The sequence below is a fragment of the Scomber japonicus genome, chromosome 3 (genome assembly GCF_027409825.1).
Source record: "Scomber japonicus isolate fScoJap1 chromosome 3, fScoJap1.pri, whole genome shotgun sequence".
NCBI lineage: Eukaryota > Metazoa > Chordata > Actinopteri > Scombriformes > Scombridae > Scomber > Scomber japonicus.
Genome location: NC_070580.1, coordinates 17,875,280 through 17,900,968, shown reverse-complemented (window position 1 = coordinate 17,900,968; position 25,689 = coordinate 17,875,280). Strand labels below are relative to the sequence as shown.

The following is a 25,689-nucleotide window of genomic DNA, read 5'->3' as shown; positions in this document are numbered from 1 at the left end:
AACGGTCTGAAGTGCTGAAACAAGACTTTAGTGATTGCCTTTTTGCTGAAATGTGTATGAATGAACTTGCCTTGTGGATTTCGTTGCCTGTCACTTACATTGAAGGGATCTTTTAATAATCAGTAAGTTTAACTTTTTTCACTGTTTATATATGGGACCCTGACTATTAATCTAAGACAGACTTGAAAAATGGTGAACTTATCTTTTAATACACATCACCACATGACAACAGGCACATAGCACTGATAAAAATTAATGCAGATAGATGTTGTTTTTCATACCATACAGAAATAAATAACTGCCTTAAACTGTTTGCACACATTTAATGTGTATGAATTGTAATTATTAAGCCTCTAAAACTTGTATTCAACACTCCTATGATCCTTTAAAGAAGAAAATGATAACTCGTCCACTTCAATCGTACAGACACTCTGTTCCATTGGTATAAACTCACTTTGTGCAGACAAGCTTTACTCAAAGCCAGAGAAGTTGAACTGAAATTTTGAGGAATAATCTCAAGGTTTCCAATGACAAAACATTTGAAAAAAAAAAAAGTTTCACAAGCTATGTTTCTCATATCTAACATTTGTTGTAATGATAAATCCATAGAAATACCAAATGATATGTGTAATACAGCCTTTATGAAGCTTTGGAAATGGATGTAAACTGTACAATACAATATAATAAAAGTTTAAAACAAATAGTTGTTTCATATCACACTTAAGGAAAGGGAACATATAATCATCAAGTGACAATGTGGAGCTGATGTTTTTCTGGCCAGTTAACACACATAACTGACCTGACACACAGTCCTTACTACACACACATTTGTACACTTACTCATCAGCACAGACACACATGCACACACACACACACACACACACACACACACACACACACACACACACACACACACACAGGAACTGGATTCACACATAGTCAAAATAAAGGCACAATGTCTGAAATTGATGAAAACTCACAGGTTGAGGGGGCGAAAAAGTGTTTTGAATTCTACAACTCCCTGGACAGCTCCGGTGAAACTGAGTTTGACTGACAGGTTGTTAGTGACAAGGTGTTGTAAACTTTCAGTTCCTACTGCTGGCAGGAAGTGAAGTGGTGAACCTTTGACCTCTAATGACTTAGTAAAGATCCTCCTCAAGACTGCACACAGGATGAAAAGAGATCAAGAGACATTCAAAAGATACTAGTGTGTCTCTGGATAATTTCTAGACACTCTTTTAAACCCTCAGTGAGTTTAGTTTACAAGGGCCAAGCACTATATGACCACTGGGCCAGAGCTGGCTATAGCTCATTTACATCAGCAGTCCCTGGGCAGGAAGATATAAAAAAATACTGTATAATACAAACACCAAAAACTAGCAAAAATGTACAAACAGGACATCACATATAAAAAGACATCATACCACGAAGCCATGAAATGTATATGTCTGTATTCACTCATATGTACATGAGTACAGTTTAAACAATGAAGATGCAAGACTGCGAGCTTCAGCACTCCTTGGAATTGACTACAAGTATCTGAACTCTTCTGCAGGAATGAACACTATGTTTCTGAGCCCTGGAAGCATTTATTCAGAATATTCCTTTTGTCACTTGACTGTAATCTGGAGCAAAAAGCAGGAAGGAGAGGGAGCATGCTTTCTCTCTTGAAAAGAATAAGCTGTAACCTCTAGCCTCAAAGTCTCTCATTGCCAGCAGAAAGAGTCTTTATGTAAAATAGTCTAAATCAAAGCTGTGTCATTTGTAGTGCTGTTGAGAAATGAACAGGGAGATAACACACCTGGAAGACTCCAGCTGCATCTTCTCCTGTCAGTTTCTGAGGATGAAGAGATCCTCTCCTCTAGGTGTCACTGTCCTCCTGATTATTCAGATCTGCAGCAGAGTGGGCCATGCTCACCAAGTCTAACCATCAGGGGTCCTTTTACAGGGGTTTAAAGTTGTTCTTAAATTAAATCAAATATATCTTTATTTAATTAAATTCCATTAACAAATATATCAATTAAATCAAAATGCACATTTAAAAATAATACAATTTAAATTGAATTAAATTTTAAATTGAATTAGGCTACATTATATTAAAACATTTTATTCCATTAACTTATATTTTACATTATGAAATTCAATCAAAACAAATTTAATTAAATTAGAAATTGAATTCAAAAAATAAAAATTATCATCACATAAGCAAATTAAATGAAGAGCATTTAAATCTATTTAAGTTCAAATAAATGTATTTAAGTTCACTTAAATTGAATTTAAAAATAATAATGATAATATAATTACATTACAAACATAAAATGAATTTAACATTAAATCAGTTTCAGACTTCCACTAACTTCTCTCAGATTTAATACACTTTTAGTGCTAAAATATTTTGTGAATCACTCTTTGACCAAAAAGTCAGTCATGACTGACATGCTGCTTATTTTTAGGGAGTTTTTCCTCTGTTACTACATTAACAGCCACTTAGTAGCTACATATAGTCTTAGTATGTTTTGTGAGTGTGGTCCCTGGTTTATAGATCGATATCCCAGAATTTCTCAGATCTTTGAATAAAGCCTGATTAAGGATTAAGATGTCACTGATTTTATATTATATGATCAAATATTTGTTTTGTTTTTTTGTCTCTTGAGTCAAGAGACAACAATGTTTGGTCACAGTGAATAAAAGAGATGAAGGAACTGTGAATTTAGATGGATAATACGTAACACAAAAAATAATTATACTACAGTATGTGGTGATGGTAGAGGAGATAAACCATAAAGAAGATAACCACAAATAATAAGTAATCAGGGGAATTTTAAAGGAACATTCAGGGAGGTTTGTTGTCTGTTGTGGGGGGTTTGCATCTACCAATGCATGTCAGCAAAGGTCGTCACACAGGTCTAACTAGATAATATGAAAAAAATGGGAAATGCTCTGTCACTGTGGGGGGGTTGGGGTGGGGGTGGGGGGGGGGGGGGTGAGAAGGAGGATGAGGAGGAGGAGCACTCCTGGCTGGCTTGACTTTATGTTTGACCTTTTTCGGGAAGGAGAACTAATCCTTGAATATAATAGACTGTAAGATATGGAAAATGAGTGCACTGTTATCTGCGTTACCCTGGAGACCATCAGCAGCACCCAGGGCTGCTGCAGCTGCCAAGTTATTAAGCATCCAGTTTGTATATGTTGGAAAAATACCTTTTCTGGTCACTCCCCACACACTCGTGCACAATGGTTTAACACCACAGTAAATAGGTTCCTCTTCATTCTTTACGCCTAACAGGACACTGATTATATATATATATATAATCTTTTGGTGAGGCACTACAACATTTGTGTGGAGCTTTTGCATCTTGAAAAAGGTACATTTTTATCAGCACTATGTTGATGTCTTATTCATGAAGAGATTTTACTATTAATGTATTTCTCTTATTTCAATGTACAGCAGAAACTTGAAATATATTCTAAATGCATAACAGTTTTCTTCTCCTTTTTCCTTCAGTGAAATTTGGTTTGCAGATGTTTAAAGGCAATTTTTTTTTTAAAGAAGATATATGGGCTTATCATAATAATAATAATAATGATGATAATGATAATGAGGCTTATAATAAGGCTTTAGTCTTATTAGAGTTTGGTGGCCTGATCAAAATCATCTTTATTGTTTTATTAATTAAAGATTTGATATGGCAACCAAATAACCAAACAATGTGCTGATTTAAGATAAAAAATAAATAAATAAATAAACATGAATTCCACACTACTTGGCCTATATGAGTTTTAAGTATCAAGCGAATCTAACTTGGGCCCCTGGCTTATTAATGGCTCACATTTTCTATTTGCAAAATTTCCAACACATGAAGAAAAAAAAAATCAAATATATTTCTGAGCTTGGGTGGAAGCGGCTGAGTCTATTTAACTCTTATCCAGTCAAATCCGACATGAAAGAAATAAAGATGCGTGATACATCAACAAAGCACCGGAACCTCAGATGGCTCCCGCAGATAACCTGGAAAAAATAATGGAAAAGCGAGCTGTATTTATGCAGTCGAAACACACAGAATAAAGACTTTGCACATGCAGAACATTAAACTTGTAAATATGGCTAACCCCCCCCCCCCCCCCCCCCCCCCCTCAAAAAAAATCCCACATCTATCTATCTATCCATCTATCTATCTATCTATCTATCTATCATCCACACAGATCTGGACCAGTAAATGATGCATTCCCAGCATTAGATGTATTTGTTGGTTTGAAAAGGCGGCGATAATCTGGGAGGGAGAGATAAGAAATGCCATTTATTCCGTGGCTCTTTGGAGCCTATTTCCCGGGCCGATCAGCCCCATTCTCCCCGACACCTCCAGCAGCTCGCTGATAACGATTAGGCTATTTATTATCTTCACAAAGAACAAAGATTAGCCAGCACCGATGAAAAATTACCCCGGGATGGGTTATAATCAGTGGGACCCGACGATCACCAGCTTTCTCTCTCTCTCTCTCTCTCTCTCTCTCTCTCTCTCTCTCTCTCTCTCCTTTCTCTCTCTCCTTTTCACAGCCTGGGAGACATACACACGTCAATGTAACCCGCTCTATTAGTGCAGAAAATAATTATTTCAGTACAACATGTGAGTTAAACAAACACCAAATATATGACTAACCTAATACTAGAAAAACTACCCAAAAATAACAGGCTATATAATAATGGTGATGAAGATAATTGGGCTTTTTAATAACAATTATTAACACCATCTGCAGTAGCTTTTGCATTTTTTTAGTATGACATTTCATTTCCCTATTTTGTTTGTATTAAGAGGTAAAAAAACCCCAAAAAAACAACAACAACCAAAAAAAAAAAACACTTCCTTTTCAATGGCAGTCCTAATGAGATTCTCAGTACTACGACCTCTCTCTTTCTCCTGGGCTCTTGTGAGAAAAAGAGCAATAAAAAGGGGCGGATTGAATTAATGTCAAATTCTAAAATGGAAGTGGATGTTCTCTGCCGATAAGGTTTTTATCGCCAGGCCAGATCAAAAGGGCTCACACTCAAAGCATGTGTATTTCCACATTATCATGCTGATGAGCTCTAATGCTGCCACACTTGGCCCTCCGGTATGTTCTGCTTTCTTCAGTTTAGACGGTGTGTTTCCTCTCAGTGCTGCTCGATAAGAATTGTTGTCTCGGTATAAATAATGACAGACAGTTGTATAGTAGTAGGTCTGCACTCTGGGTTTTAAAGAGAATAGATTTATATAAATAGAATCAGTTAAATGGCCATTGTCTTCTATTTGAAGTATATATTGGAGGTGCTGCTGCATGTTAAGAGAAAACAAATAGGAGGATATGTCATTGGATGGATGCAAAACAAGTAGTAAAAAGTTTGTTTGCTTAGCCTTTATTATTTTATTATCTACAAATCTGTTCAGGCCTGTCTGTCACGTGAAGGAGCGCCCCGTAATGATTTTCCTCCCCACACGTTGCTACAGGAGAGGAGAGGAGAGGAGAGGAGAGAGGGAATATGGTTAATCGCTGCCATGTTTGACAGGTCAGGGCTCACCTGCGTGTCAGCTGTATGGATTTCCCACCTGCAGAGCAGAAATGGAAGATTTACCCCATTTAAACATACGCAAATCTTGCAAGTTTAGCTTCATGTTGAGATTACAAAGAATAAATGTGGATTGGTCAAATTGATGTGTGGCAATGTATCAGTGTTTGTAGATAGCTTGCAAAACTAAGTAAACCGTTGCTGATCAGTGATCATAACTTTTGGGTCATAATGTCCTAATTAGAGCCTGACCGATACTGGGTTTTTGAGGCTGATACCAATACTTAACTTAACTCAGAAATGCTTTATAGTTTAATTTAAATGAGACCTATTGGCCATAGTTTCCAATAATATGTGTAAAACCTTTGGTAGTAGGTTGAAGTTAAGTTGGCTAAAAAGGTCTAACACAGAATTGGATGATAATGTATACCTTACCTTAACAGTCAAACCAAACTGGGTGAATTTTGTCCCATGGTCGACTGGGAAACAACAGGAGGGTTAAGGAGTAGCAAAAACAATCCTATATCAATATATCACTGATAAGCTTATATATAGCCTACAGAATAAATATATAAACACATGTTTTCAGTTATCCATAAAATGTGGTTATCAAACACGTTGACAAAGATATGACAAGATATGTAATGGAGGCATGGTGTTATACAGTTTAATAGGCTATTCAACTTTATAGTATAAAATGATTAAGTGCAGTGAAAGAGTTGACTTCACTGGAAATAATGAAAATAACTATATATATAAAAAACAGAAAAAGCAACAACAAAAAATGTGTACATTAAAACTATGTGTAAATATAGAAACATTTATTTTAAAAAAAATTAATAGAAAAATATCAGCATATATGGGACAATATATACACAGATAATGTTATATCTATGATAGGCCAATATCACCGATAGAATTGGATGACATATTGATATCATATTGGCTGTTATATCGGTCGGGCTCTATGGAAATTATTATATTCAGACATTTTTGGCTGTTACCAAGCCAATGATTTGGCCAAATGCAGCAAGATATACAAAAGTGAAACCAAACTAAACTAAATCACATTTTTTTGGTTCTGCCATGTTGGATTTTCAAATGTATGACACTCAAATGTATGTGAGTTACAAAGTCCAACAAAAAAGTTTCAGGCAAGGTCCTAAAAAAAGCGGAATGCACTCTATGATGAAAATAGAGATAACTGTATTTTCATCAGTGCATTCGGCTTTTTCTTGATTAGTTCACTTCAATGTGAACACAATTTTTTTATTTTGGTGTATTTGGAAAAGAATTTTCTCATTTACGACATTTAATATTTCTAATCTAATCTAATCTAATCTAATCTAATCTAATCACAGCACGGGTCAGGAGGATGTACTTGATGTATTATTAATGCTGCCACAGTGTAAATATCAGTTGCAGTGTCCTTCCTCGAGTTCATCCGCTGGGACTACAGCAGACTCCGGGCAACCCCCGTCTCCCTCTCCCGGTCCCTCTGCGTTACACAAAGTTCATGTCCTGAATCTGTTTTTTTTTTCTTCCTTTCTTCTTTTTCTTTACTAAGATGCACTGACGTCAGGAAACGGCGTCAAGCAGGCGGCAGGGCCGGCCGGTCGGGACTGCACGCGCTCCTTCTCCAATTATTGTCTGTCAATCATGCGCGAGGAGGGCGAGAGAGAGAGAGAGAGAGAGAGAGAGAAAGACAGAAAGAGAGAGAGAGAGAGAGAACTTTAAGCCATTGAATGACCAGATATTGGAGGAATCAGGCCAATTAGGCATATATTAGGCAAATTAATTACGTACATAACCAGTGCATTTATCTTTATGCAACATTTCTTCAAACCGTTTGCTTATTTGGAAACTAATGTTGAATTTGGGTGTTTGTTGAGACACTGCTCTCTTATCAACGTTTTCTTAACTGGGGGAAATACAAAAAATAATAACATTAAAATACTTTTGCTCTATTCCTGCTGCTGGTGTGTTGAATCTGCAGTGACAACTGAAAGCATTTTGTTTAACCTTCAATTTTTTTTACCAGATATTCATCACTTATCCATTTTTGCCAAGTAAGGGCCCTAATAGGAAATAAAGTCACAGCAGAGGTGAGAAAGTTTAGGAAAATAACCTATAAATATGATATTATACAGCCTTGTGTTTCTGTGAATTTTGCACTTGTGATTAAATATGAAACACCATGAAGTACAACACAGGCCTGGCTCCAGTAAGCCTGGCCATAAGTCTAGATATATACGAATCTTGCATTTGTGATTTTCTGGTCGGGGGTTCCGCCTCTGAGGTTTCATGGAGATTGTGCGCAATTGGAGTCAAAGCTTTATTACAGACTCCGCCCCTAGCTCGACAAGCCTGGCCCCGCTGTCAGCCACAGTTACTTGTTGCTTTAAGTCCCAGTGGACAGAGTTTACTCCGACAAACACCAACCGAAAACTGGAGACGACCTGCAGCACCTAAAACAGACAGGGAGCACATTTTTCCAAAGAGGCGCGAGCCAGCTGCAGACGCTGTGGATAAAATAACACTGGCAAAGGTACGGCTTGTTTATATTAGTGTCACTGAGTAAAGCTTCTAAGATTAGTGATAAAACCGTATTGGTCTGTGGAGGAGTATGAAGAGTGATGTGATAAATATGGTGGGTGGAGATTATTATTTTTATTTTTTTAAATTATGTTAAAGTTGCATCACTCCATGCACCACAGCAGCAGTGTGTGCACCAGCCTGCACAACAACTCTGCTTTTTAAATATTAACATGTGATGTTTGCTTGTTGCAGGTTTCTAGTGTCAAACTCGACTCGGTGTGCAGGAGAGGAGAGGAATTTAAGTCAGAAGAACACGCAAAGCATTAGTTCCTTATTGTAAATGGACACTGTGAAGATCTCGTAAAAGGACAAATATTTCTGTACACTTTCCCTGGATATTAGTCGACTCTAAAACAGCGCGCTACAGAGATGGATGTGGCGGCTGATCAGCCCCGATGGATGCATCATCACGCCGTGTTGAACGGGCAACACCCGGACTCTCACCATCCCGGCCTGGGGCACAACTACATGGAGCCCACGGCTCAGCTGCTACCGCCGGATGAGGTGGATGTTTTCTTTAATCACCTGGACTCACAAGGAAACCCGTACTACCACAACTCTGCCAGGGCCAGAGTGTCTTACAGCCAAGCGCACGGTAAGATCCCAGCTCAGCTGCACACACAGGGTCTAACTTTAATAAATGTACCAAACACAGTCAGTTGTTTTCAGCAAAAAACATGCAAAAACGAAACGTTAAAATGTGGATTAAAATGTGAACACATTTTCTGCCTTCATGCACAGCATATTTATTTTATATTACCCTACACATTTTGTGATTTTGTATCACTCATTAAAGTAAAATATATCATGAGATTAAAATGATAAATGTGCAAATTACATCTGATTTTGTTTTTTGTGTGTGCAGGAAATAGTGGTGTATAGGTTATGTGTTGTTTATTTTAGTCATTATTTGCATGTTTAAATCAGGACATAACCTTATAAACTTGTATGCCACAGAAACACCACACAGTTTTACTAGATGCTGCACCAGCCTGTCATCATTTCTGTAATACATGTTCTGCTGTTTGATTATTTCACAGCTCGTCTGGCGGGGACTCAGGTTTGCCGGCCTCATCTCATCCACAGCCCAGGGATTTCATGGCTGGACGGTGGGAAAGCAGCCCTGTCGGCTCATCACCACAACGCCTGGGCCGTCAGCCCCTTCAGCAAGCCCAACCTGCACCACCCCGGCTCCGCGTCCCCCGGCGGCCTCTCTGCCGTCTACCCGTGCAGCAGCAACTCAAACACGGTCTCCGCATCCTCGTTAACGCCGCCGTCCCACTCTAGCCCCCATCTGTACCCTTTCCCCCCTACACCACCAAAGGACGTATCGCCGGATCCGGGGGCAGCGTCTCCCTCGTCCTCCGCCACCAGAATGGACGAGAAGGATTCTATCAAATACCACGGTTCGTTACCGGAGGGGATGAAGATGGAGGGTTCAAGTCCGCTGAGGAGCAGCCTGGCCTCCATGAGCGCTCAGGCGACCTCCACCCACCATCCCATCCCGACATATCCCAGCTACTCTCTGCCAGCGGCCCACGAGTACGGCGGCAGTCTGTTTCACCCGGGCAGCCTGCTGGGAGCTTCATCCAGCTACACCCACAAGAACAAAGGCAAGACACGGTCCTGCACCGGTGAGTCCCCTGGAAGCCCGGGAGACAGTCACATATGCAGTATAATAAGAAAAGAAAAGATACCAATACTTTACTATACAATACTGATGTTATCTCTGCAGTTTCATGTGAGTCAGTGATAATTCAATTCAATTAAAATAAAACTAATGATAGCACCTCTCAAGCAATTAATACATTCCTAAAATGCCATGGTTTACTCCACTGGAGGTAATATTTGTCCATCTGTGGTTCAAAGACACGTTTATTGAATTACAGTTTTATATCTATATATACCTATCTGTTAATATTCCTATAAGATTAACCTAATGATTATTTCACTTTTTATATCTTTTTATATAAAAACAAATGGGCTATACCTTTAAAATCAAAGTTGTTTATTGTTAGGGTGTATAAAGCAAATATAGCGTGGGATTAATATTCTACAACTCTTAATGAGCTAAATAAATTATATTTTTAAAACGACATTTTAAAGTACTTAAAAGAACATAAAACACCACATAAACATAAAACATAAAAACAAGTATCTTGACGAGAAACGGGTTTTGACAAATGCAGCTTGTATATACTTCTGTTAATATGAACTAATTTACTGTTTAAATGATAAAGCCTGTAAAATCAAATATATGGAATATATTCTAAATAGCTATTATCAGATTGAAGTGAAGTCAGATTCATTTATTTTATGTACGGCCTTATCAGCAGCCAGTTTACTACAGCGTACAGTCCAGATTAATAATATAATTTTCCAAATTGTGTTAGAAATTTTTAGAAAAAATATATAATGATGTTTTAAAAGAAACCCCCAAACCCCCCAATATGTATACAAATGGTTTTAGACTAGCCTGTTGTCCAACACAGAGCCACTTTGATAATCCTCTTTTGTTCACCGTGACTCTGCAATGACGCCTGAGCTGGCTGCAGCAGGCTGGTGAACTGGATCCAGCCCAGAGGTGTGAAAGGAAGATCCGAAGGCATACAAACCTCATTATTTAGGCAGGGAGTCGCCTCTCTGTTACATAAGACATTAATACATCGTCCTGATTGTTATTTGATTACAGAGCAGGAGACTCTCAGCTTCAAGCCTGATTGTGCTTAAGGAGGATAAACTAGACTCACTGAAACTAACTTGTTTCATGGAATAAGACCTGACAGGTTTATTAGCTATAAGGTTGACTTTTTATGATTGTAATAGAAATGTAAACTTACATGAAAATTATTCATGTTATTAGGTTGAATATTAAAATAAAATTATGACCTAAATTCTTCTAAATAGTGATTGTTTGCCCCATGAATTTAAAAGGTTAGCCAACTTTGTTAATTTTATAAAGAACTAAATGTCTCTTTTATTTAAATAAATGCTCTTCATCATCAGACTGTTTCAACCTTAATCTAAGCTTTTTCTAAATGAAGAAGTTGGTTTGATGCCTGAGAAACTGAGTGTGAAAGCACAGGAAAGGGCAACTGTTTTTGTACCTCTGCTAACGCATAGTTTGATACTGCGTACTTTATATTCAAGTATCACACATGCAGACACTGAGTCTTTCTCTCAACAAAGAGTCAGTGGGTATGAAATTTAAATATGTTTTTTAATCTATAAACAAAGGTATCGTTTCTGTATTGATGAACTAAAATTGACGAAGAATTTCAACCAGAATAAATCCTGACTGTATGTAAATGTGCGTTCTTCTACAGAGGGCCGCGAGTGTGTAAACTGTGGAGCCACGTCCACACCTCTGTGGAGACGTGACAGCACTGGACACTACCTGTGCAACGCCTGTGGACTTTACCACAAGATGAACGGCCAGAACAGACCACTCATCAAACCCAAACGCAGGCTGGTGAGTACCATCCACTGCTGCATGCTTGTGTCTTTGTGTGTGTGCTTGTGTGTGTGTGTGTGTTTGTGTGTTGGGGGTAGTACATAAAAAGATTGCAAGGTGGAGGGAGACGGGGAGGAGGCACAATTCCAGGAAAGTTATATTTTCCCAATCAGTTTCCAGGAATTGTGTTTCCCACTCACCTCTTGCTCCTTCAGCTCAGGCTGTTAGCAGAGTAGTACTATCTCTGTTGTTTCTGTTATCATTATTAGCACTACTTCTGATACTGTCATTGATAGCGGGGTCGGCACACCATCCTTCAAAACAACACAGTGCCTCGCTGACACTTTACAGCTCATAGTGCTGCTGTGTGCTGTACTGAGGGGTTTCTTATGCAGAGAAAGGTGTTAAGTAAAGGCTTGTTTTTATTGTGATGTGCAGTGGGCACAAATTAGGTGAATTCTTCAAATACACTAAAGGATTAAGTGTTCCTGAGAAAATCCCCCTTCTTCCAAAGCTGAATAAACCATTAAAAAGCCATTGGATTATGTGAAAATTCAACGTCACAAAGCTGAAAACAGAGCTGTTGTTCTTAGCTCGAGAAAAGTTGACATTTTGTAGAGATTTGTGGTTTTCAAAGGAGAGTCTGTCTCCCTGTAGAGGGTCACATCAGCTTTGGTTAAAGTCAGATATTTCCCATCATGAACTATTTCAGACATCAGTAGGCTATTGCTTGGCAGCAGGTCAGCAGTCACAGCCCCAACTTTATGTCACATACTGAGCATTTTAACATTGCGTAAGCCATTGTTCAGAAATTCAATACCTGGTCAGGGGAGTCACACTTTTAAAGGGTGAAATCTAATATTGAATAAGTACTTTAAATCCAGGCACTTTAAATATTATTTAAGTGCATTATCATTTTGACCTATCAGCTGCAACGATAATAATAACTGATAACTCATAATATTTTCAAAAGAAAGCAAATATCTTTGCAGCCTCGGTGTGTTGATGTAATCCTCTGCAGCAGTTGTGTTTGCAGAAGGCAGCTGTGAAATGAAGACAGTATTTTCAGAGTCAATAGACTCATTAAATCAGTAACAGCCTAATAAATTGTAGTGTAGGTCTACCAGACTTTTAAACCAGGATGTGTGGAAACAGTCACATTTTTTTATACTGAGCGGGAAAAAAAATACAAGCAATTTTTCATTCTTATAAAATCTGTGTATTAGGTGGTTATTCTGAACTGCAATCACACAATACATTTAACAAAACATAACACATTTCTTTGAAGGAAAGAAGGTTGAGAACAGTTTAAACTATGAAGTCAGTTTGAATAAGAAAGATGTTACGTGAATATTGTCACCATTCTGAAGCATCAGCCATGCAAAAAAGTGAAATCTTTTCATTCACCAAAGATTCACATCTGTTTATGTTGATGAATGCGGGCTGTCGAGACTCCACACAGACCTGTACAGCACAAAGGCAAACTGTCTGTTTCACACAAAATATATGAGCATTTATTTCAGCGTCTTTCAGCTATAACAGCGTATACAGCCATATATCAGGCCTGGTTTCCGTACGGCTCGGCCTGGGCTCAGTGCTCCAGTGAGCCTTGTGTTCAGTGGCAGCAGGCTTCCAGTTGTTTCCTCTCCGGATATCTGACCGGTCCAGATAAAGCAGAGGGGCCAGCGCCTGTTTCCTCCTGCAGACTCCTAACTAACTATAGGCTCAGACCTCATTTTCTGGTGGTCAAGCTCTCCATCCATGACACAGAGAGTAGAGCACAGTGAAAAAAATGGTTTAAAATAGAGAATAGGGAAAATTATGGAAGCACCTTGGGCACTGTTTTCTTTACTTTTACTATCTTCATAGAAAAAAAGAAGTTTAGATTAATGAAAGGAAACAACAATTTCATGTTTTTTTTAAGGTTTTACAATTATTGCAACATTCATGACCGAGGGTGCAGATTACTATCTTAATTTTCTGTGGAAATAGATGTAACTCTATTAAAAGCATGAAATAATGAGGTGTGAAGAACTCATCACGCATGATATGACTCACTCACTAGTTGAGTAAAGAGCTTTGTGCATGTGAACTGAGTAATTGAAATAACATCAAATTGTACTGCATCAAATTAATGTTCCCTGTGAGAGACCTTATTTAGAATTTTTTTCTGCTGTTAGAAAATTAAAGAAGGAACACCAATCCCATCATTTAACGTCTACAAATCTTCCGCCTAAATCTGAATTGATTAGTTGATTAATTGATTTGTCAATCAGCAGATAATTAACTGGCAACAATTTTGATTAATGATTAATCAAGGAAGTAATTCATTAAGTAGAAAAGTATCTACTGGTTCCACCCTCTCTATTTTGTCAATATTTTTTTAAGCAAAAAGATGTTTACAAATGTCACCATGGGCTCTGGGAACTCGTGTAGGGCATTTTTAGACCTAATTATTAAAGAGTTAATTGAGAAAATACTTGGTAGATTCATCGTCATGAATCTGTTTAAATCAATAGAATAGAAAGTTAAACTCATTTCATATATTGTCTTGAATGTAAATGTATTCATAAACTGAACTGTTCTTTGTCTATTGCTGCTGAGCTCTAATCAAAGGCTGATTGATTGATATTTCTTCACAGTCTGCTGCCAGACGAGCAGGCACCTGTTGTGCTAACTGTCAGACGACCACCACCACACTCTGGAGGCGTAATGCAAATGGAGACCCAGTGTGCAACGCCTGCGGCCTCTACTATAAACTGCATAACGTAAGTTTTTGACTACTGATCGCCAAGTTAGGCCCATACAAAGCTGGCAGGGTCAAGCAGACAGGAAGTAGGCAGGCAGGTTACAGTTATTGTTGAGGGATAAGAGAGGCAGAGAGAGGAGAGAGAGAGTAAGGCTTGCTTTACTCTCAGACATTGCTGTTTTCTTTCTTTGTGCTTTATTGTTTCCATGCTAGGCGTAATCCCCTCAAGAGTCACAATGGCGGGACTGTTGTTAAGTGGAACTGCCACAAGTCCAGTCTCCATATGAATAGCATTAAGACTGGAGGCATCAAGATAGACTCTTGGTACTAGAGATGAGTGTGATTATAATCTATATTTTTCTTTATATAAGAAAAATATGTTTAAGAATAGACTAAAACCAACAATGACTTAAGTATTATCTGTGGGACCAAAGCATAAATTAAATGTATGTGTTGTTGACCAAAAACTATTAAAAACACAGTAAACACAGTAAAGTGCTCACAGAGTTGCTTTGGGTGACATACTATATACTGTAGAATATTTTGAGTTGACCCACAAATACTTTCCTGCTGTAAATACTCATTAGAGCACTGATTTTGTGTTAATCCGCAATTGAAAATAGTCCATTCCCTGTTTGAATAACTGCTAATCACTACAGTGCCCAGCTGTTTTAGGAAATTATTTACCCTTCTTAAAGATTGAAACATTATATTTGTGACCCATTTTTAAAGTTTTACATATTCAGTAGGAACCAATGAACTTAGAGCTGAGAGCCATAGACAGAGTAGGAAAGTCAGAAAATGTTCAGAGGTGGGCTAATGCCTATTTGTTGACAATATCAGAAATATAGAAAATTGTATGCTTTATGCTTTAAAGACTTACCAAAGTATCTAGATATGACATTACCTATGGTTAGAAAACTACAACCTATAGTTAGAAAAATATATTTGATTACATACAAGTTTATCATTTCTGGATTTGAATCTCAGAACTTTCCCTCCAAACTTGAACCACATCACTCACCTTCTAACACTCCCTCTCTACACAGGTGAATCGGCCTCTGACCATGAAAAAGGAGGGAATACAGACACGCAACCGTAAAATGTCCAACAAATCCAAAAAGACCAAGCGGGGAAATGATTGCTATGAGGAGTACTCCAAAAGCATGCACGACAAGAGCTCCTTTAGCGCTGCCTCTTTGGCTGGACACATGTCCATGGGCCACTTGCCTCCTTTCAGCCATGCTGGACACATGCTTCCCACGCCCACCCCAATACACCCATCCTTCGGCCACCCACATCACCCCAACATGGTGACGGCCATGGGTTGAGAGGGGATTGGGGAACCTGAGATGGTTATATGAAGGGGGATGAGGGTCTCACTAAAGGACAGTGTTGTGATGTTTAAGACATGCAGTTTGTGTGTCTTCACTTTGATTGTCTCTTGATTGATTATGCCAATGCTCTGTTGGAGAACAGATATGTTGTGGGAGGAAAGGACCTTTGTACTCCTTATGTATAGGTACCGATTTTGATGGAGGAAGACAGATAAAGAGATTCTGCTTCCTGTCTGCCAGGCACACTCATGTAAACACAAAAAATGTCATAGCACCTCAGTTTTACTCCAACAGTCCGCACTGACAGCATGACTGCAGTGTGGTTCAGTATGTGCCGAACAGGTTTATAGTAACTGTGAATACTGTAAATATGTGAGACTGAAGAGGACATCCCAGACAGAGCAATCCCCTTCACAACAGTAAATGAAAATATGCTGGATTTTTTTGCTCAAGGACAATTTTAAAGGAATTTTCACGTAAGAAAACAAGCAAACAAACAAAAGAAAGGTTTAAGAATTCCAATTTGACACTGTTTATTATAATTCTTGTTATTATAATTATTGTTATTATTGTTATTCAGATAATTTATTTTCACTGCCTTTTTTTCTTTTCCTATATCACCTGAATCATAATATGGATACTGTTATTCCAGTTATTAATATATTTTTAGCTGAAGCGCTTTCTCTGAGCTGGTCAACATTTATACTCGTAAAAAATAAAGAGATCAAGTTCATTATCACATCTGCTCCTTCTATTATATATTTGAAATTCATTTAGCTAATTGTGCTGTCCTCTGTGACAAGATATGTTGAATGTGACAACACAAGATGCGTGTATTTTATACGGAGAAATAATTCAAGTTCAGTCAGTACAGCTACAACATCAGAAACGTCTGTTTCCTTGTACTATTATAATTCAATATTTTCAGTGTATCAGGGGCACATTTGCCTCCTTTACAGCCCTATTTATCTCTGGAACAACAGATGAAATGATCAGTTTTACATTTTAGGGAATATATTTATTCGCTTTCTTGCCAAGAGTTACATGACACAATTAAATCCACTCTCACGTCTGTATGCTAAAAATGAAGCTTTGCCAGCAGCTTGTTAGCTTAGCTTAGCACAAAGACTGGAGACACATTTAAACAGCTAGTCTGGCTAACCTACCTCCAGTAGACGTTTCAGCACCATGCCAAATAGTTTGGCACATAACCCTTGTTAAGCCACATCATGTCAGCTTTCCACTTTGTTTTTTGTATGGATTTAAACAAATAAGATGTGTTAATCTGTGGATTTTGTTCTTTTTGGACAGAGCCAGTCTTTATGCTAAGGGAAGCTAACTCGATGTTGGCAGAAGCCTTACTGTACAGACATAAGAATACTATTGATTCTCTAATTTCACCATTGGCAATGACATTCAATGACAGGCAAATGCTGTGCATATTACAACCTTTTATTGGCCTCTGACATGGCTTTTAATCAGAACTTCGACCACCCCATCAGAGAACCCATGCTTACTATTTGCTACCTGTAACAAGAAACTGAAAATCTGGTAACCATTGAATACTGTTGATAATAAAGAAGCAATAGAAAATGGCAGAGATGACTGAGGCAACTTATTTTTCATTTGGTAATATTCCACAAACATAAACCTTGATTAAACACTGCAAAATCTTCCTATCAAGGAGCACTACAATGGAAGTACGTCAAAATAATATCAGGTTTATTGCCTGACCGGGGCATGGAGGAGCTTTTGTAACACGCAGATTGATCTCCTTGACTTTCTAGAAAATCTCAACAGTACAGTGTCAATGTTTTCAGGTTTCCCCTCTAACACCTAAGACCGCTTGTTGACTACTGAAGCAAAAGGGTCACTTCATTAGGCAGTGGAGATTAGTGCTGTTGACAGAAATTGAGCAGGTTGAGCCATATGTTCCCACAGTTACTTAACCAGATACATCTGCTCATTGGATAATACGCTTATGAAACTGGCATTACCATCCTGTTACATGATGCTATTATAACAGTGACATAACATTTTTCCTAAAAGACCATACCAGTCATCTTCAAACCCTTTTGTAACAAATTAGGTATGTTGTACATCACTGCCAACCATGTGTTTTTCCTTATTTTCCCAGTTGATATTGGATTGCTATCAAAGCTCTAAGTTATAAAGATCAGTCTTCAACATCAAGAAATTATTGTACTGTCGTGCAGTGCAAGATCTTTTAAATCATATCACATGTATTACCTGCATTACCTCACAACAATAACTGTGGTTCTGATATAAACAAAAGATGTTCACTGCTCGCAAGTTTAAACAATCTTAATGTTGATCTTAATACCATAACAAAGTGCATGGAAAACCTAAAAAATCATTTCATCATTTAATCAGTCAAATCATTTATATAGACACATACATTTAACTAGTACTTTTTACAACCAGAACAACAGGAAGTAGCTCAAAGCAGAGGACAAACTAAAGATCGTTTGACTAATTTTATGTCATCTTTCATCATTTTATGAGTCAGTTTCTCCATAAGTTGTTGCTGAATAGTGCTTTTCCAGCTTGTGAAGTCTGAGGTCTTTTTCCAGCGTCTTGTGATTTGCTTCATTGCTATGATTCTTGGGATTCTAAACAATTTTCATCTTCACTAAATCCAATTGGGGATTTTCCCAGTAGAATATGCTCTGCTGCAAAAACTCCACCTTGGTGTGTCTCAGTCTTGTCTCTGGCACAGATTTTGCTTGTGAAGTTTCTGTCTGTGAGTGTAGGAGTTTCTCAGAAAGCTAAGGGATGGCTCTGCCTCGAGGCTACAGCAGTGAGCCTTGAGACAACACAGGTCGACCCAAGTGCAGCATGCATCCTCCTCTCAAGACTTCCCTGACCTCTCACCCTGGAAGCACTTACTCTGTCGTTCTTCCTGGCCCTCCCACACTGCACTTAGACTCATTCACTGACCCTTTTAAAATGTCACGTCCTCCCTGAAAATATGACAGAGTGAAAGAATGTGACTTTCCCCGTAAAGAGGAGATAAAAAGCGACTAAGTAGTAAGATTCGCTTTGGGGACTGGGTGGGTGTCCTAAATCCACTCACAAGTAAGATTCATAGCGCCAACCTTTGTACGTGCACCCTCCTCCTTAGACCATTTGTTTTTCTACCAAACTCAATCAATGGAATCAAAAACAAAGCCCAAAGTGACTTCAGAGGAGTGAGTTAGCAGAGAGATGGTGATAAAGGAGATGAAAGGGGAAAGGAGCAGAGTTTTATCCTGTTCAGAGCCCTAATAATGATGAAGGGATGGGGCGCCTACCAAGAGTGGGAGAAAACAACTCATCCACATTACTGTCAGGATCCTGGGATGTCAAAGTTAAGGTCATGTACATCAAAGAGGGCCCTCTTAACTCAGAGACAGATTACACACAATTTAAGAAATCTCCTAGCTGGTCTTAGTTAAGAAAACCCTTATTGCAGAAAATCAGATTCCAGAAAGTTGGTGTAAAATGTAAATGGTGTAAAATATAAATCATATTGCAGAGATCCTTTGGGATCCAGCAGTGGTTGTGGTGGAGAACTGAGTTCACGTGTTGTTCTGTTTCGATAAACAAATTATTTCAAATTAAAGGTGCAATGTGTAGAATTTACTTGCAACTAGCATATGTTTAAATTAGTGTATAATCACCTGAAAATAAGAACTGTTGTGTTTTCGTACCTTAGAATAAGCCCTACATAGGGAGTGGGTCCTCTTTTATGAAGCCTGCCATGTTGCAGGACCATGTTTCTACAGTAGCCCAGAAGGGACAAATCAAACACTGGCTTTGCAAACAGGACCTTTTGCTTTTTTTCGCAAGTTTAGTGGATAACGTAAATTCTCCTACATGCTTGGAAGGGGGGGGGGGGGATATTTAGTTGGATGCAATCTGGAACCTCACCACTAGATGCCACTAAGTTCTACACACTGGTCCTTTAATTGTAATAAGGTATCGCTCTGATAAGAGAGTGAATATGTAATAAATCTGTTTTAATACATTGTTGCATCTATTATTTTTTAAATACAGTGGTTGAGTTATGTCAGAGTTTTCAAAAAAGGCCATGGTGGCAAACAAACAAATTTGGCATTCATTTAGTTTATCATCATCAGGTATTTGCGCTACTGTATGTCACCCCTCTCTCGTTCCTCATTTCCTGTCATATCTCTGAAATGAAGGCAAATATGCAACAACAGCAAAAAATAATGATAATAATAAGTCAGTTAACACATTCAGCACTAGGGCTATGCATGCTGAAGTCATGCTGCACACTCATACTCCTTGCATAAATTATCAAGCATTGAACCACCTAGGTGACTGCATGACCCTGATTACCAAAACTAGCACCACAGTCTCTAAAGAGTGATCCCCTGGGTAACCAAGAGACAAATAAACCTATGATGTGGTCATTTCATTTTTAACCACTTGGTCTCACACTGCACTCTTGGAGGACCAGTCAATGTGTGATGTGTCACATCTGCACCAGTGGGACTCGGTGCTCTGTTGCAATCTGGGATGTGTTTCAGTGAGATTTGTGTTTCATACACAAAGGTTTTGTCTCTGTTGAGATCTTAAGAGCACCAAAATACACAAAAGATAGTAAGAGGATAAGAAAGAGAGGGATGTTATTAGTGATACTTAGAATATGTGAAAGAATCTGCTGTGTCCCACAGGAGACATGAACGACCTGTCACTGACAAAACTTTCATATCCATAGAGACACACCGACATACTCTCACTGGATCTAAACATGAGTGTGGTGCAGAGTTATAGTTTCCACCAAGGTACCTATACTCTTATTAAACACTGTAAAGTCAGAGTTACTGATACGACAAAATGTCATTATTAAAATAATATGAGATAAAAATTCCTCCAAAACAGTAATAGAAAGACGTACAGGAATCAGTTATGAAGATAAATTGTGACACAAAGGGGTAACTCTTGAGAATGTGCCCCCATGTAACCATGCTGGTACAGGTATGCACACCAGAGACACACACAGATGTGCACACTCTAACACATGCATCTATGCGCTGGACAGGCGCACGCACGCACACACACACACACACACACACAGTGACTATAAACCGGGTCCTGCAGAAAAGGTAGAACATGCTGACATGCGGTGCATTCTCTCTAAAAAGTGGGACACCCTCCAACCACCCGATCCACAACCACTGACAAGTCCCTTTCAAACTGCTTTTCTTTTCCTGTCTGAGGCAGACAAATTCATCCCTCTTGTCTCCAAACAATCACCTCTTTTCTTCTGCCAGTTGCACCAATGAAAGGAGGAGGGAGGGTCCACAAGAGAGGGAGGGAGAAATACATCTGCCCCACAGAGCTACACTGTAGGCACTGGGCTAATGTCCTGTGTGTTAGAGCCCCTGGGACTGGGCGTCTGGGCCCCACTATCTTATAACACAGATGACAAAAAGCCCAGGGCTCAGCCCTCAGGAAATCTGAGAGGTGGGGTATCTAGGCCGGGAGGGCAGGAAAAAGGTAAGGAGGGACAAAACATCTCAGGTACGTTGCACCTAAGATGGCCCACATGTGTCTAAAGGCTGGTATCTGCTCATTTGTTTGATGTGTTGTTTGACCACGTCATAAGGCAAAAATGAGTAAAATGCATCAGTTCCAAATGCCCACTCAGTTCAGCAAAATGAAAAGTCATGTTGGATTGTCTTTCCTCAAAGGCATTCTTGGTGAAACACTTAATTGTAAATACGAAAAGTGAAGGAAGTAGCTCTGTGTAGAATGTAAAAGAGAGTTTGAGAGAGAAGTTCAAATCGTGCTCACTTTCCGAACACTGCACATCTGGCCAATTGCTGCATGAAGTGGAAGAAACTGTGAGAAGCAACACACAATTCCAACTTTGGAAAGGTGTATGGTAAGGTTTCAGATGCTGTTTGATCATTGAATAAGCACTCAACCAATAATAAGTGCTTCTCCAAGCAGCAAAGGGCTGATGGCAAAATGAAAAATGTGCCAATAAACTTGCTGTTGGTAAATCCAAAAAGTTAGACAGAAAAGAGGACTATGTCCTGAGACTTAATAGAGAAAGAGTAACGTGACAATCTTGTGACTGTTGCAGAGAAGTCTCTGAGGTCAGAGGGCAGCATCCACTACCCATCAGCACCTAAGCTAGAAGGTATTCATTTGCTCAAAGACACTTTGACAGAGAGCTGCCCATCACTGCACACATACTCACTGAAGTCACTAATTAAGACACTTTTGGGATATTAACATAGACTTACATTCATTTTCTGGAGACTTTCCCAAACCCTAACCATAACCACTACTTGCCTGACCCTTACTCTATATTCTTAACCTAACTCTAACCTTAACCACAGTCCCCAAAATCAGCATTGTACTAGTTGGGGACACACAGTTTATCCCCAATTGCACAATCCATCCCCAGTCAACTGATCTTAAGTCTGGTGTGTGTCCCTGAAAGTGACCTAAGTCATAGATACACATACACACACCAACAATGCACTCACTGTAGACTTTGATCATCTCTGTCATTGTGTTTCATATGTGTGAGGAGATTTGACAGATAGACAGTCCACTTGCATACACAGCTACCTGAATGTCTCTGCACACCGTTGTTCCACCAGGGGATTTAACAGTTTTATTTGGCTGTTTTATCACATCATCTGTCTTGTCTGCACCCTTTCAGGATTACTCACTATGTTACAGTTACCTTTCACTTTCACTCTAGTGCCACAAAAACGGTCTCCAGCTGGCAGCATCCAACAGAAACATTCTCCTGTGCTGTCAACACTGACTTTGGTTCAGTGCTTTGCACCTTGAACAAATCACAGTGTCCTTTGAAGGCCATGAGCAGGGATGTTTGAGAGAGTGGAGATAACCATTTCTCAGGGTTTATGCTGGAGGCCAAGTGTTGCCTCTCAACTGACCTTCCAGTGACCTGCAGAACAGCTCAGAGCAGAGGCCCCTTTGGCTGGGGACCAGACTCTGGAAAGAAACAAACGCAGAAGGAGAGAACAAGACGAGAAGAGAAACACGTTCTGCCATGAGAGTTGCTGTGGCAAAACAACAATCAAAGAGACAGAAAAGGAAGACGTGATGAAAGACGAACAAGGGAAGCTGTGGAGGGAGAATAAAAATGAGTTTCCAAAAGGAGGAAGAGTGTGTTGGGGTTTGTGTTTGTTGATTTAAGTCATCAGGTTGTGTTGAGCAGAGCTGAGCAGCTTTGGAGGTTTCAGTATTTTACAGCATACAGCTCATATGATATCTCATTCACTGCACTGGAAGTGACTACAGTTCAAGCTGATATTGAGCAAAATATGAAAATCATGCATGCACACACAGCTTTGATTTGTCCTCATAAGAGTTTAATTGCAAAGGCATCCTGATGTGACATGTGTCCTGCTAACTCTCTCGTACTCTTCACATCTCTGTCTCTTCTTGTTTCTCTTCATTAAAAAAAAAGGAAAAACTGAGCTGATTGTCTTCTAGCCGAGTGCACCTCTTGTCACCCTCCAACATCAAGCTGCTTTTCATTTCCTCTCCTTTTTATTGCTTTACTTTTTTATATATAATTTGTGTAGGGTATGCCTCTTTAACCCTTCCACCGCCATGCTGATATCTCTTTGGCTGCTACCACTGACACCTTTAATCTGTTCTATGCAGAAAAGTCACAAATTTATCCTCACATTTGTCATGGCTAACACTAGAAACAGCAGAGGTTTTCTAGATGAACACACAAACATAACTTTCACACACTTAGGTGGGGTGAGGGATGGAAATCGGGCCAAGGGAAACTGGAGACATGGATGCGAGCGATGAGAGAAAAAGAGGCAGTAAAGAAAAGAAAAAGAGTGACAGACATGGATCCGCCTCACCTGTAGATTCTGCTGCTGGCCGAGCACCATATATAACACCTCAGACCCCCCCTCCCCGGCCTTCACCGCTATAACCATTTCCACACTGTCTCCACCAGCTTCTTCACATCTTTAATTTCACTGCTATTGTTGCTGTGGCCACAACACCCTGTTGAATTGTCCTTTATATAGGCTGTTTTGTCACCTGCATAAGAGCCATGTTATGCAGACAGAAATCACAGCAGGCATTTGCAGTTGCTACAACTCAATGAGCCCATAGACAATATGTGTTTCCTAAACAGTTTAACCCCATTATGCAGTCACTCACACATAGGCAGACCTGCACACACAAACAGACATCTGCATACACACACATGTGAACACAGAGATGGACAACATTTTACACAGCAAACATTTGTACTGAAGTGTTACTTTTATGTCCCAGTTCTGTGCATGCAATGAAACAAGTTGAGAACAGATTTATTTGTTTGCATGCATGTAAATTAAACTTTTGTAGAGAAACTATTATCATGCAAAGAATAATTATATTTGGTCAAATAAAAATCCCTTATGTGCTCAATAAATGTATTTGTGTGTTTGCTGTCATCCACAGAGCACAAAAAAAATCCTTTTCTGTCCTCAAAATGCCATGTCACATGTGTACAATTGAGAGACTAATATAATTCCATAAAAGTCAAGAATCTGCTTGTGCATCTTGTATTGAAAAACATCATCTCGTATCAAGAATTTTCTGAATGAGAGTCATAAATACAAAACAAGAATTCGGCAGATTATTTTATTACTATAAAGAAATTGACATCTTATGGTTTGATTGGATGTAAAGGGTTTTGGAATTCAACAATGAACCGAACTGACACAATGAGATATAACTGTTTCCAGTATATTTGGACCTAATGAAATGTTGAATCTTGAGTTGTGAGATTAAGTGCATTTTCAAATCTATATTTCAATTGCTCTTGTCAGATGTGTGGATGAGTTTGTGAATGTTTTTCTCTTGGTTTGGTTTCTTTTCACACAGGAAAAAATCCAGGTGAACTGAAATGCATCACTACAAGGCATGTGAGAACGTTCACTTCATTCACTGGTCAGATGTGTTCGGGGCAGGATCAAAAACACAAACACAGGAAGGAAGAAGGTCCTACCTACCCCAATATCAAAAATACAGTCCAGGTATAATATGACAAAATACAATTTAAAATATATATGACCAAATACCTTGATATCAACATTGCAACAATATTGCAAGGATGACTATTGATAGTTTCACAAAATGTTTATACAATGAGATTTTTGATCAAATATTTAGTAATGTGGATATAATGACTAAGTGGGTAAAGGCAAATAATAAAAGTAAAACAGTCTGCCAAGTTAAGAAAATGATATCACATTACTGTAATGTAGGATTCAAAACCAGGAAAAGACAATACTTAGGCCATATCATAATATGATATTCAAAATCTAAGACAGTATCTAGTCTTCTATCACAATAACAATATAATATCAATTTGTTGCCCAGCCCTAGTTGGACCTCATTTAATTCTTTGGTTAGTTGCTGGTTATTGTTCATTTTGCTTATCTGTATCCCAGTATGCAAATCACACCTGACTACGGGATTCATTTAGCTCAAATTTGTCAAGTATGCGTAGTAGTTGGATTAGATTGAGGTCAGATTATATTCCCAACACAAACAAACCAGTTAGTTTGATATTGGACAGAGACCGTAGCACGGTTATTTTGGTCCACACCCCACTGAGTATGGCTGCTGTGTTTAGACCTCATTAAAATGAATTGCACCAGGAGGAGGAAGGGGCAAACAAACAAACTAGAGTACAATTCAACCAGACTAAAAATTGCAGGTCAGAACATGACCTAAAACCTCACGCCTGTTTTCCATTCACTGTATGCTTAGGTTAGTGAAGGGCGTTGAGGTTGGACAGTTGGACAGGGCGTCCAACTGTAAAGGGAGTAGAGGAAAGAAAGGTGACAGAGGGCAGCAGAGCAGGCCTTTTGATGATATATTCTGGGTGAAACATGGAAATGTGAGTGCAAATAAGGTATATTTAGAAAAAAACACATACAGACATACAAAACATGAGGAAGTTTTCCCTTTC

The 25,689-nt window shown here is 38.8% G+C and overlaps 1 protein-coding gene across 2 annotated transcripts; it reads left to right on the top strand.

Annotated features, from left to right (window-relative positions):
• The first annotated feature begins 8,509 nt into the window (after nucleotides 1–8,509).
• gata2b (GATA binding protein 2b) lies at nucleotides 8,510–15,674 on the top strand. 2 transcript variants are annotated; one of them, XM_053315787.1, is made up of 5 exons: nucleotides 8,510–8,735; nucleotides 9,181–9,774; nucleotides 11,467–11,612; nucleotides 14,279–14,362; nucleotides 15,393–15,674. In XM_053315787.1, exons 1-5 carry the CDS (start codon nucleotides 8,510–8,512, stop codon nucleotides 15,672–15,674), a joined length of 1,332 nt encoding a protein of 443 aa, XP_053171762.1. The 2 variants fall into 2 exon arrangements, with proteins under 2 accessions (XP_053171762.1, XP_053171761.1); XM_053315786.1 differs by having other exon boundaries at nucleotides 14,237–14,362.
• The last annotated feature ends 10,015 nt before the right edge of the window (nucleotides 15,675–25,689 follow it).

What these genes read in the sequence shown, in the direction of transcription:
- gata2b (XM_053315786.1), top strand. Translation starts at nt 8,510, where the DNA reads ATGGATGTGGCGGCTGATCAGCCCCGATGGATGCATCATCACGCCGTG. An exon ending in CAAGACACGGTCCTGCACCG is followed by an intron (nt 9,775 to 11,466) that starts GTGAGTCCCCTG and finishes GTTCTTCTACAG; the next exon opens with AGGGCCGCGAGTGTGTAAAC. An exon ending in TCAAACCCAAACGCAGGCTG is followed by an intron (nt 11,613 to 14,236) that starts GTGAGTACCATC and finishes ATTTCTTCACAG; the next exon opens with TCTGCTGCCAGACGAGCAGG.